Genomic DNA, 12,690 nt, shown 5'->3' on the forward strand with positions numbered 1-12,690 from the left:
CAGTTCTGTTATTCTAGAATCTTAAAACAATTGTGTCACCACATACATCAATTTTCTGTTGATTCTGAATGTTATGCGTATTGTAATTTTTCACAGGCAGAACAATCTGAGTCAGCCCCGGGAGGCTGGTCACAACAAATTCTCAGTTACACCCACAGGCTTGCCAATCAGGATGAAAAGCAGTGTTTAGAAACAGAGATATGAAAGCTAGGAGATAAATGGCACCTTAAACCTAGGTTATGGGCACAACAACAGAATGTCTAAGCATGCTTTTTAAAAAAAGAATACAAAGCTGAAAATGAATGAACTACAGCTAAAATAATTCTATTCATTTTTCACATGGTGTCTAGTCCTTATCCTGCCAACCCCCCTAATATTCTTAAGCGGGTCTCTTTTCCAGTCTTCAGAGAGTAGCTGGAAGTGTGGAGGCAGAAAAAGGTCCTCCTCTTCTTCCACTCTGCAGTTTTAATCTGATATCCTAGGCACAGCACTGTGCCCAGAGCTCAGAAACTGCTCATGCTAATGAATAGAGGAGGGAGAAAGGTTGTTTTCTGCTGCTCCAGAGAAGCGGATACGGAGCAATGGTTCCAAACTACAAGAAAGAAGATTCCACCTAAACATTAGGAAGAACTTCTGACAGTAAGAGCTGTTTGACAGTGGAATTTGCTGCCAAGGAGTGTGGTGGAGTCTCCTTCTTTGGAGGTCTTTAAGCAGAGGCTTGACAACCATATGTCAGGAGTGCTCTGATGGTGTTTCCTGCTTGGCAGGGGGTTGGACTCGATGGCCCTTGTGGTCTCTTCCAACTCTATGATTCTATGATTCTAATTTCCCTGTCACAAAATGCGCCTAGAACAATGGGAGTTTCAAACACTGATGAAAAGGGAGGGTTTTTTTTGGGGGGGGGGTGCTGCACCAGCTCTAAGCTGCCATAGCAGAGAGGCACAAATCAGACCCCTCTCCAGAAAGTGGATGGGACTGAGATCCAGTGAATCCAACCCCACCTCTTGTAGTGCCCATTTCAGAGCCTCATGCTGGCTACTCTCTGTGGCAACACAACTGGCAGAAGCATTGCTGTGTTTACCACAGCTGTATAATGCAAGGGTTGACTTCGTTGTGACACTGGTCAATTCACCCATTGGGAATTGAGCCTATTATATCTGCTGTACTAGCCTAATCCCCACTTCTGTTTCTTGATCATTTTAGAATTGGAAGAATATCGGGAGGTGGGATGGAATGTTACGTACATTTTGTGCACAGTAAAAGTGAGCATGTTTTAATGTATGGTCCTAAGTGTACTTATTCAGAAGTCACTGAATTCTATGGGCCTTGTTCCTTGGTAAACACACATAGGACTGCATTCTAGTTCTATTTTAGGGGCACTTAAAGTATGCTTTTGATGTACCGGTTTTCATTCATACAGAATATAACATTAAAGAATCATGTGCATTAAAGAAACAAAATAATTATAGAAAGTTCATTAGGCTGTTCAGACTTCAATAAGGCACCCTTTTTTAATTATGATGTGTGTTTCAATCCTACCTTCAGCCTTACTTGCTTCTGTTACCCTTTACACTGCCTCAATCCCTAGTCAAACTCCTTGCAAACCCATTTTAAAATTTCCATCCCATTGGGATCAAACCTATTCATATAATTTTGAGGCCTGCATTTTTTTAAATGGACAAGTCTCCAGTTCTTTGTCATTGCAGTTTCAATGCTTTGAATAGAACAGCTGGCAACAGAAGAACATAGAAAAGTGGCTTAGGTATATACCGTATTTTTTGCTCTATAAGACTCACTTTTTCGCTCCTAAAAAGTAAGGGGAAATGTGTGTGCGTCTTATGGAGCGGATGCAGGCTGCGCAGCTATCCCAGAAGCCAGAACAGCAAGAGGGATTGCTGCTTTCACTGCGCAGCGATCCCTCTTGCTGTTCTGGCTTCTGAGATTCAGAATATTTTTTTTTCTTGTTTTCCTCCTCCAAAAACTACGTGCGTCTTATAGAGCGAAAAATACGGTAACTAATCATGTCTGTTTACTTCCTTTGTTGAATACTGTTTTTGTAAGTACCAGGATGTTTGTTGATGGTAAATGTAAGCTACACTTCACTAATCGATAGCCCTGCATTTGCAACTCAAATAAACATGCTGATTTGATGCATGCTGCTAAGAATCACTTAAGATTTTGAAATTTGGGGTTTTGATATGCGATTATTAAAAGGCTGTCAACATTTCTGTTACCATGGCTTGTGTTTTTGGTTGTCTACAAAAATAGCAATATTGTTTTCTCATGTTTTCAGATCCTAATGTCTTCAGATGAATTTCCAGCTCTGTCGCAAGATGAACTCCGGAGAAGACTATATCAGACATTTAAGAACCGAGGTGTTTTGGATTCACTTAAGGTATTTGATATAATTAAGCAATATTAAAATAAAGGTTTTAATTTATTAAGCAGTATTTATACCCTGCCTACTCACTGAAATTCTCAAGGCAGCTTTCATTATATTTAAAGCACAATAAAGTAGACATTGATATAGTAGTCACAACTGTAGGGCAAACGTGTATGTATATAAGCCATGAAATTATGAGATATATTGAAAGAAATATTACTGCCAGATTTTCTCTTGATGTTTTGCTTGACTGTTCAATGCGTAAAGCATTATACACACCAGTGTAACACAAGGTTTCAGTACACTTAACATATCAAAGTCTTAAACTTTTTAAAATTTATTTAATGTTTCTTTAGGGACGCGGGTGGTGCTGTGGGTAAAACCTCAGTGCCTAGGACTTGCCGATCACATGGTTGGTGTTTCGAATCCCCACGGCGGGGTCCCAGCGCCTGCCAACCTAGCAGTTCGAAAGCACCTCCGGGTGCAAGTAGATAAATAGGGACCGCTTACCAGCGGGAAGGTAAACGGCGTTCCGTGTGCTGCGCTGGCTCGCCAGATGCAGCTTGTCACGCTGGCCACGTGTCCCAGAAGTGTCTGCGGACAGAGCTGGCTCCTGGCCTCTAGAGTGAGATGAGCGCACAACTCTAGAGTCTGTCAAGACTGGCCCGTACGGGCAGGGGTACCTTTACCTTTAACTAATGTTTCTTTTTCACTTTTTCTTCTAGAAATCCCAGTTAACAATAATATAATTTTTTCTTTGTGCCAGACACAGCTTCGAAACCAACTCATACATGATCTAATGAATCCCATTTTAAGTGGAAAAATTCAGCCACAAGCTGTTTCTAGTGAATGCAGTTCATTGTTAATTGGTGCTTCTAACAGTCTGGTGGCAGATCACCTGCGCAGATGTGGCTATGAATATTCACTGTCTGTATTCTATCCAGAAAGTGGATTAGAAAAGGATAAGGTAAGTACCTTCTTTTGAAGGATGTTAAATTATGCTTAGTACATAAATGAAGTCCTGTTTATCCAGTGCAGTTATTACATTGTCTATCAACCTATCTAGACCATATTTAGTCCAAAAATGCATTTGTCATTTTTTAGTAAGTAAGTAAGTGTGGCCCAGTAGCAGATCTCAGCTATGTATCTTACTGAACACACACACACCGGGCCATGCACACATTGACCCCCCTAGAATCCTTAAACAATTTATAACACCACCACTCCAGAAGAGCATAATAGTGTGTGTGTGTGTGTGTACATTTTATATGTAACTACAAACAGTCCAAAAGTGGGTTGGGTGTAGGAAAGCCTGTTGACTTGCCAGCAGCAGGAGACAGAAGGATCTGTTTCTGCTAGGATCAGGCTTTTAATTAGTCTTGGAAATCTTAGGAAGAAGACATTATGGGTATGTACAGCAGGATCAGGTTCATCTGTGTAGGGCAGGCACCCTCAAACTCGGCCCTCCAGATGTTTTGGGACTACAATTCCCATCACCCCTGACCACGGGTCCTATTAACGATGGATGATGGAAGTTGTAATCCCAAAACTTCTGGAGGGCCGAGTTTGGGAATGCCTGATGTAGGTTCTTCTTTCCAATGCCTATTGAAGGTCAAATGGTCCCACAAAACATCTAAAGTACAGAGAAGAAACCACTTCAGAATGAACGCTGCTGATTACAAAGTTAATTACAGTTGGATCAGCCAGCTTAGAAGCAGTCTGAGATATGTTATGGTAAATTCTAGGAAAGACTTTGTGCATGCATGACTGAGTGACTGTTTCTGAGCCTCTGAAGGTGAGACATTGTGTATGCAAGAGTGAATGAATGTAAGACTCAATGCGAATCATTGTGAAACTGTGTTAACTTCTGAGTGCCTATGTGTTTGGCTGCAAAAGTGTGTATGATGGCATGCAATAATTGGCCTTGATACAAACAGTGAAGGTATATGTGACATCCCAATCATTATCTCATTTTGATTTTGTTGGCTTAGTTGTTTAACTTTTTGTTTTGATAATATGGATTGTCAAATATATAATTGAGAGTTATCCGGTTTCTTTATCTCCTTATAAAGGCACTCACCATGCAAGATTTACTACAGCTGATAAGGATCAATCCAAAGACTGATCTTTACAAAGCACTGGTAAAATAATCTTATTTCTTGCGATCTTATTTTTTTGTTAAGCATTGTGTAGATAAGAATGCAGTCAAAATCCTCCACCTGCACTGTGGAAGAGGGTTAGGATAAGGTGGTAGAGACCCTTTGCTTCACTGCTGTGAAGGCCCTACTGCACTCTGTGGAGTGGGAAACCATTAGTGGTTGTTATCTCACTGGCAGAAGCCTTCAGAAAAGCCCCAAAGGGAGTACTGTGGGATGCCGCCTGATCCTCAGACCCCTCTGGTGCACCTGCCTGGAATTCACACAGCAAAAAAAGGGGAAGGATATGCCCATAGCTTTTGCCCTGGCCAGTGGGAGTGGCGGGGCTTGGGGCGTGGCAGCTACTTTGCAGCTCTTCAGATGGAGCTCGGGACTGCGGTATAAATTGACTAATTTTTTTTTTCCAGATTTCAGCTTCAGAAAAAGAGAATACAAAAGGTACAGCTATAATGTACATATATTCTAAGTAAGTTCAGATTGTAGGCCACAGTCCAAAGATATTGTGTGTGTTTAAAATTATGCACACGTGTTTAAACAATTTAATTAATTGTTTAAATAACAGTTAACTGAAAACTGGGTTTAACTCAAAACCTCCAGGGTAGTTTAATTTTTTTAATGTTAATAATAAAAGTACAGCAGTTAAAAACAGATGGAAACATTTGACATTAAAATAAGTGACCAGTGGTTTCTTTGACATTTTCACATAAGCAGATCCTGCTGCTGAAGAGGCTAGCTGCCGTTTGGAAGAGACGAGTTTGAACAGCAACTTTGGATAGCATACATAAATATTTAGACAGAAAAACAAAATAATGCACATTTTGCGGCCACCTGAAGCCTGTGTGCAGCAATATCAAAATATAATACAAATACAAGAAAAAGTAGCATCAGTAGCCATCACAGACCTTGCTAAACAAAAAAAATTTCTGCATGTGCTGGAGTTGCCTCATTGTTGGCGCATGCCTTATTTCTAGGGATGACAATTTGGGAGAGTGGACACAGCCAGGGAAGGCCCTCTTCCTGGGTAATCCAAGTGGATGTCTTCTGGCTGTGGCTTATCCATGAAGGCCTTTTTGGTGATGTTAGGGAATGGGCAGATTTGCGTAGGTGAAGATGTTCACTTTGATAACCTGGTCCCAAATTGTTTAGGGCCTTATACATTAATACCCAAAACTTGGTGCAGTAGCAAATTAGCAGCCAGGGCAGTTCCTTTAAAACTGGTGTTAGATGTCTGCACCCATGCATATCAATTAGTAACCTAACTGCTTCATTCTGCACAGCTTCTAGACCAGTGTTATTGCAGCCCCATGTAAAACACATTGCATTAAAAGAGTATTGAGGTTACCGGTGCCTGGGTCACTGCAGCAAGACTGTCTCTAGGAATGGCTGCAGCTGGCATATCTACTGAAGCTGGTAGAAGACACTAATTTCCCCTGGAGCCACATGAGCCTCCAGTGTTAATGATGGATTCAGAAGCACCCCAGTGTATGAACCAGCTCCTGCAGAGCAAGTGCAACCTTATCCAGACCAGGCAAATTGCCTAATTCCTGGACCTGGGGACCACCTACTCACAAGACCTCCATCTTGCCTTGCTGGGTTTCTTTTTATTGGCCCTCATCTACTCCACCACTACTCTCAGTCACTGATTCTGAATCTGCACAGCTCCTGATTCAGATGTTACAGATAAATAAGAAGCACTCCCTTAATGACCATTCCCAACAGCTTTATATAGGTGTTGAATAGTAGTGTGGACAAGATGGTTCCTTTCATAACTGCTAACAAACTGTTACCTAATGCTACCTGTGGAACCAGCCCCACAAATAGTGGTAGCACTGCAGAAGAGTGTCACAAGGCCGAACCAGCAGGAAAGCATTGTTGATAGTATCAAAAGCAGCTGAGTGGTAGAGTAAGAGGGTTACACTCCCCTATCTCTCTCCTGATAAAGAGCATCCAGGATGATCAAGACCAATGGAGCCTCATAAGCAGGCCTGAACCCAGACTAAAATGGGTCTAGATAATCTGCTTTCTCCAGGAGTACCTGGAACTGGGCAGCCAGCACACTCTCAAACAACTTCCCCATAATATGGGTGTTGGCAACCATATATACATGTTATATGTTAAAAATGTTGTACATGTATTGAAATGTTTCAGATATTTTTAGTTGTTTTTTATAAAAAATATTTTTATGTATTATTTGCTACCATAGGCTCTTTTTGAAGAAATTTTAAAAATAAGAGGGGCAGCTTTTTTTCTTTAGAATTGCTCAACTTCCATTCATTGGTACTCTTTTACTGTTGCAAAATAATATTTATTCCTTCTTGAGTTTGAAACTTGTCATTTGTTGGAGAAGAGATGTGTGATTAATGGTGTATCTCTAAGGCTTTCTTGTACAGATATTAACTGAACTGATAGACCATAGCCTGCATAAGCAGATCTGCAGCACAGAAACTCAGACCAGTCCCACACCTGGTAAAGAATCTCTTGGTAAGTGGAGTTACTGCAGTTGCTTTATCCTCAGACTTTAGCTATATATATTCAGCCTTAAGAAAGAGAATACTGTAGCATCTGTTCTGTAGCCTTGCTTTCATACTGCTTCTGACATAACTCTTTATTAACTGGAGTATATGTGCACCTTTTTACCTTTAAAAAGCATATAATCCTTAAAAAAAGTTGGGAAAGCTTTTAGCTAAGAAGGAGTTGCACATATTTATATGTTGCAGTTTCTAAATGTGGATCAAAACATAATCATGGGTTCACATTTCAACACAATATGGTTGTGAGTTTTGTGCTTTGAGAGAAAACAGAAACATTGAAAATTGTGTCTTCCCTACAGAGAGTTCTCTGGAAAGATAGGTATGTGATTGCATAGGTATGTACTAGACTGGTCCAATGAATTTGCTACACCTAGCCACTGCACAAGTGTAGAACAAAAATAGCAGAATTACCCCCCCCCCCAAAAAAAAAAATATCTTGCAGGGTTAAAAAGTAGACTAATGTATACACCAGTCACACCATCCTCTTCTACTTCCTGCACCTGCAGCCCAACTCTGTGGTTGTGGGAAATTTCCATTTTAGCCATTGCAGAATATCCTTTATCATCACTGTACTGTATACTCCAAAACACTGCATAGGACAGAAAACATATTTCAGATGAACAGATCTAACACAAATCAAATACTAGACCAAGCAATCTATTCATAGAATGGAACTTTGGATGGAATACAGATGCAGTCTGGAGTACAGTGGCATCTATTTAAGCTGGACATAGTTTCAGGCTGCTAGATACCTGATTTATTTCTATATTGTTTTCTCTCTTTCATTTATTCCTTGGTGCTCTTTTTAGTAGAGGTTCGTCATAGCTTTATGCTTTCAGACCCTTTAACCCCTCAGCAGAGGCAGGGGACCTATTAGTTTGGCCTTCCCTTGGAGGCTGATGGCTTCCAGGTAGCCCTTGGGGATTTTCCGACTCATATGATTGGTGCTTCTTTTGAGGCCCTGGCTAATTAGTGTAATATGTGAATGGTGCAGGCTGTTGACACAGTCAGTCACCATTGAGTGCCCTCTGCCACTTTTCAGTGGTTACTTCCTGCTTGTGGAATGCTCTCTAAAGGGACTTTTGTCTGGTGCTATATTTATCTGTTAGGCACCAGGCAAAGACTTCCTTTTAACCTAAGCTTTAGGTCATTAATTTGAAGATTTTAAAAAGTATTTGTGGGCTCTTTGGGGAGGGGGCAGGATCTGTAAGACATGTCTCTTATTTCTATAGATGTGTGATTTGGGATGGGGGGAGTAATTGATGGTGTTTATTGTAACTGGTTTTAGTATTTCTTCTTAGGTTTCCATGAGTAAAGCAACCAATAAATATAAATCATCATTGGCATCATAGCATAATAAAATGAAGTAGGAGAGCTGGCCCCTATAAAAATGTCAACAATGTAAATTTCTTTTGTTTAGTATGATCACATATAATGGAACAATGCCTTTTATATATTTTTTCATAGCTGAGAAACTTCAACTGATTGATGAACAGTTTGCAGACATGTATCCTCAGTGCCACAAATCTGAGTCGTTTGAAGTAAAACTTGCTGAATATAGAAAAGAAGTAGAACAACAGCTTCAAGAGGAAATGTCTCAGAAGGTGAAGGGAAATGGGAGGAGAGGCAATGATGTTTTGTCAGTCTTAATGCAAATTTTCATGTGCCTATTTGATGCTTTTGTTAGTACAACAATTTACTTATTCTCAGAGTACACAAAATACATGAAGGAAAAGCAGAGGACAAACATTTATTGAGCAAGACATGGCTGTTTACATTATGATTAGTAGGAGTAATCATTGGGATTAGTTGCAGGATCAACTAAATGCTCTGTCTCAGTTGCTTGCTCACTTAACGGCCAAACTTACATTAAACAGGAGATCTGTGATTAGATCACTTTTTCTTTAAAAACTATAGGAAGTGACTTGGATCAGGGCTATAATGTGGCTTAATCCTTGCATGCATCAGTGCTTGCTGCAAATGCCTGTTCACCCAACAGCTGCTTTTAGGAAAAGGAAAACTGGGAGATCTGATTAGTTGTAGAGCAGTGGATTTACCATGGTACTTTATCACATTCTTACACAGGAGGGATTTGCTAGTCACAAGAATTAGCCATCTACCTGTGATCTAATGTTTTTATGTGACAGTTGACACTTATAATTTTATTTTGAATGCCACAGTTGCAACACTTCAAAGAGGTTGAAATAGCCAAAATTAAGATGGACGAGAGAGCACAATCCCAGAAAGAGATTTCAGAGCTTCGTAAAGAATTTGAAAAAGTTCACAGAGCCAAGTCAGAGGCTCTAAGCTCTCGAGAAAGAAATGCTATTGAGAGGCTTCAGAAGCAGCAAGAGGTAATATTTGAAAAAAATTGAACTAAATAGAATGGAGGAGTTGGGAGGTTTTATCCTATATCAAGAGCCATACTGGGAAATGTATTGGGAGTGACTATGTATTTTGCTTGCAGGTTACTTCTATGTATCTTCCATTGTGGTTTGTTCCTAATCTGCAATTTGTGCCGAAAAATGTGACCACCTGTTATTAAAATGCACTGCATAAGTATTTGTGTGGGATGCTGCATTTGAAAAAGTGGAAATGCATCTTCCATGTCCTAATATTTGCGTCTTATTCCCTTTGCACTGTTATCCACTGAAAAATAAATAAATCATAGAACTCTTCCCATAACTCATAAGATACCTGTTTTACCTAGTTGTAACTACTGCTAAGTCTTCTAGTAGTAACTAGTTTTATCAGCAAACTGCATAATGAAGTGCAGGCAGTTCCAGCAACCAGTTAACAATAGAATGCTAGTAGTGAATACAGCCTTTCAAATCTCATATAGAATATGCAGCTGTTGCTACATTTGGGGCTGCATATAATACAAATATGTTTTTTCCCAATAGATTGATGCAAGGGAAATTTATCTGCAAAGGCAAAGCCTGCTGAAAGATATTGAAACAGTAAGATCCCGAGAGGCAGAACTGAAGCAGAGAATAGAAGCTTTTGAACTGTGAGTTGTTAAACATTCATATAACTTTAGTTGGGGGAAAACCGCATATTTTTCTTGGCCTTCTAAATGCTACGGTTAGTATGAAGCTTCATTTACTCTTATTAAATGTAATGTTACACCTCTAGAAACAGTATTATCCAGCTGCTTTTAGCGGCAGAATTGTTTCCTGTTAACTGAGTTTTATGGTGTTTCATCGAAAAGTTGGCATTGCTTTGACAGTTTGTCTTGAAGTCAATACATGTTGATGTTTTGCCATTAGTCCTGATGTATGTTTAGGAGAATATGGGTTTGTGGACTGCTTAGAGGTTTTCCATCAAATAAGTATGTAACTTTAGTCAGTTAAATACATACAATAAATAATATTTAAGCGTAGTTAATCAGGAATCCATAATTAACTGATTAGGCAGTTTAAGTTTGTCGCCTTTTAATTCCCTTTCCCTCCCCTTCAGTTTAATGATAGATGAAAATCCCTCTGATTACCCAGAAGAGGGAGCTGGTGAACCTTTGAAATAGAGGAATAAGCTTCATCCTCCCTTGTAATTCCTTTACTTTCAGCATTTGCAGTCCTAAATAATTAGTTCGTGAACCAGTGTTGTTCAAGATTTCCTGAAATCAGTAGTATATGTTCAACAGTAGGGTTGTCAGATTTAAGGCCTAATCTTTACCACAGCCCACATTTAAATCTGTCAGGGCTTGGTAGCTATGCTGTAAACTATCTGAAATACCAGTGATTGCTGCAGTATGCTTTAATACAGGTCTCTGTGCTCATGCAGTGCGGAGTGTGGAACTTGTAATTTGCCAGCATTTTCAGTCAAACCAGAATGGGTAATAGTGACCCTGGAGAGTTGTATGGCAGGGTAGTTTAAGCTGCCAGGATGTTTTTTGTTTTGTTTTGACATAATGAAGAAATTTGGGGTGGGGAACTGTGCCATGTGGGAAGAAGATTAAGATGATGATAAGTTTGGGATTGACTATGGGAAGTAGCATAGGTGCTGTTAAAAGTGGCTTTACAAAGCACAGTGTGGGTGGAAGAGTTTGGATGGAGAGGGGTATTTGAAGAAGCTAATACCCAGCTTTACTGCTATTCTTGCTCTAAACAACTGATTGAAAGGGAAGTGTAGTTACAGAAGGGAACATTTGAATATGAAACTATTGTTCACATGATTAGCCTTTGCTTTATAATATAATTATGGGAAATGTGGGGGTCTGAAGACACATATCAACTGAGTCACTTTAAACCTACCAAGTAAAAACATAATAACAAATCAAATAGCAAACTTAGTTCTCCATGTGTGGGTACTTAAGATGGCTGCATCCACATATGAGGGAGATGGTAGGATAGGAAGCTTGGTGAAAATCTCAAGGGTTGCAGGAGTACAAAAAAAGAGAGAACTTAAAAAAAAAGAGCTCTAATGGGGTGGCAGAATATCCATTTGCTTCTTACCTCAGCACACACCCCCCCCCCTCCCCAAGAGGCCAGAATATTAATCCAAGATTATTGTTCTAGGCTGGCCAGGGTCTTGGACAAGAGCACTCCTAGGCACATATTGAAGCATTTTGTTGTGAGTTCCACTGTAATAATAAGTTCCCCATCATGTTTCTGATGCTTCTGTCACCTGATTTGTTCTGTTAGGATTGTTTTATTGTGCATTTTCTTTCTTTGCTTCAGAGCTCAAAACCTTCAGGAATCAAAAAATAAAACTGTAGAAGATGCACTTCGTCATCGAGAGGTGACTGTGAAGAACATTGAAGAGACTTATGACCAGAAACTAAAGAACGAACTCCTAAAGTAATTAATTTGCCTGTCTCCTTCAGTGACTGCATATGATGCACATAGAAAAGTAGTCGCATAGTAAAGACAAACAGAATATACTAATAAGTGAAACATTTATGGAGCATTTTTATATACTAGGGATGTATCTGTCAGTGTGATGGGAAGAGATGGAATTTGGAGTTCTTGCCCTATGTACAAGAGGAGAGTAAGGGAAGCAGCAAGCCTATAGAGGTTTCTTGTTCATCCTCTTTCAATGACCTGAAACTCTACTAGGGCAGGGGTGACTAGCTCACAGGTTGTATTTGCTCCCCTATATTTTTTGTGTTGTACTTTTTCATATGTAAGATGTCCCCATGTGTAAGATGCCCCCTATTTTGGGGGACCCAAATTTAAGAAAATGGGGGAGATGGCACAAAGTTGTTCCGCTTTGGGGTGGGGGTAGGATTACCCAGGGTTGTTGAGCTTTTTTTTAATGCTGAAAATCGCTCAGCTGCACGTGCCTCTCGTCTGTTCCCTCGCTGGCAGAAGCTGCCAATCGCCTGCCCAATTGCCGCAGTGTTGGCCAATAAACACCACCCATCGACACAGCAACCAATAACACGCACAATAGCCACTGACAGCCATGACAGAACCAATCAAATGTACATCCTATGCACTCCCCTTGTATAAGACGACCCCCACTTTTTAGCATGATTTTTAGAGAGCAAAACCTAGTCTTCTACACAGAAAAGTACAGTACTTTACACATTGCCCATGCCCACCTCTATACCTCAGTCCCTGGAGTGCTGCCCAAAGGGCAATGTGATCCTCTGCCTTAAAAAGGCTAGCAATTGCTG

General features: G+C 40.1%; 1 protein-coding gene across 5 annotated transcripts in view; it reads left to right on the plus strand.

Annotated features, from left to right (window-relative positions):
* Positions 1-12,690, plus strand: part of OFD1 (OFD1 centriole and centriolar satellite protein) — a 41,061-nt gene that overhangs the window by 1,206 nt on the left and 27,165 nt on the right. For all 5 annotated transcript variants that reach the window (XR_014563098.1, XM_083734222.1, XM_083734224.1 and 2 more), the window contains exons 2-10: positions 2,294-2,395; positions 3,150-3,350; positions 4,456-4,524; positions 4,947-4,977; positions 6,916-7,020; positions 8,538-8,674; positions 9,251-9,424; positions 9,974-10,080; positions 11,750-11,869. Coding sequence is in view for 4 of the 5 variants with exons in the window: in XM_083734222.1 (XP_083590348.1) it covers positions 2,300-2,395; positions 3,150-3,350; positions 4,456-4,524; positions 4,947-4,977; positions 6,916-7,020; positions 8,538-8,674; positions 9,251-9,424; positions 9,974-10,080; positions 11,750-11,869 (1,040 nt within the window). In the remaining variant the exon portion in view is untranslated. The remainder of the gene's footprint in view (positions 1-2,293; positions 2,396-3,149; positions 3,351-4,455; positions 4,525-4,946; positions 4,978-6,915; positions 7,021-8,537; positions 8,675-9,250; positions 9,425-9,973; positions 10,081-11,749; positions 11,870-12,690) is intronic.

The sequence above is a fragment of the Podarcis gaigeae genome (genome assembly GCF_964106915.1).
Source record: "Podarcis gaigeae genome assembly, chromosome: 4".
Taxonomy (NCBI): domain Eukaryota; kingdom Metazoa; phylum Chordata; class Lepidosauria; order Squamata; family Lacertidae; genus Podarcis; species Podarcis gaigeae.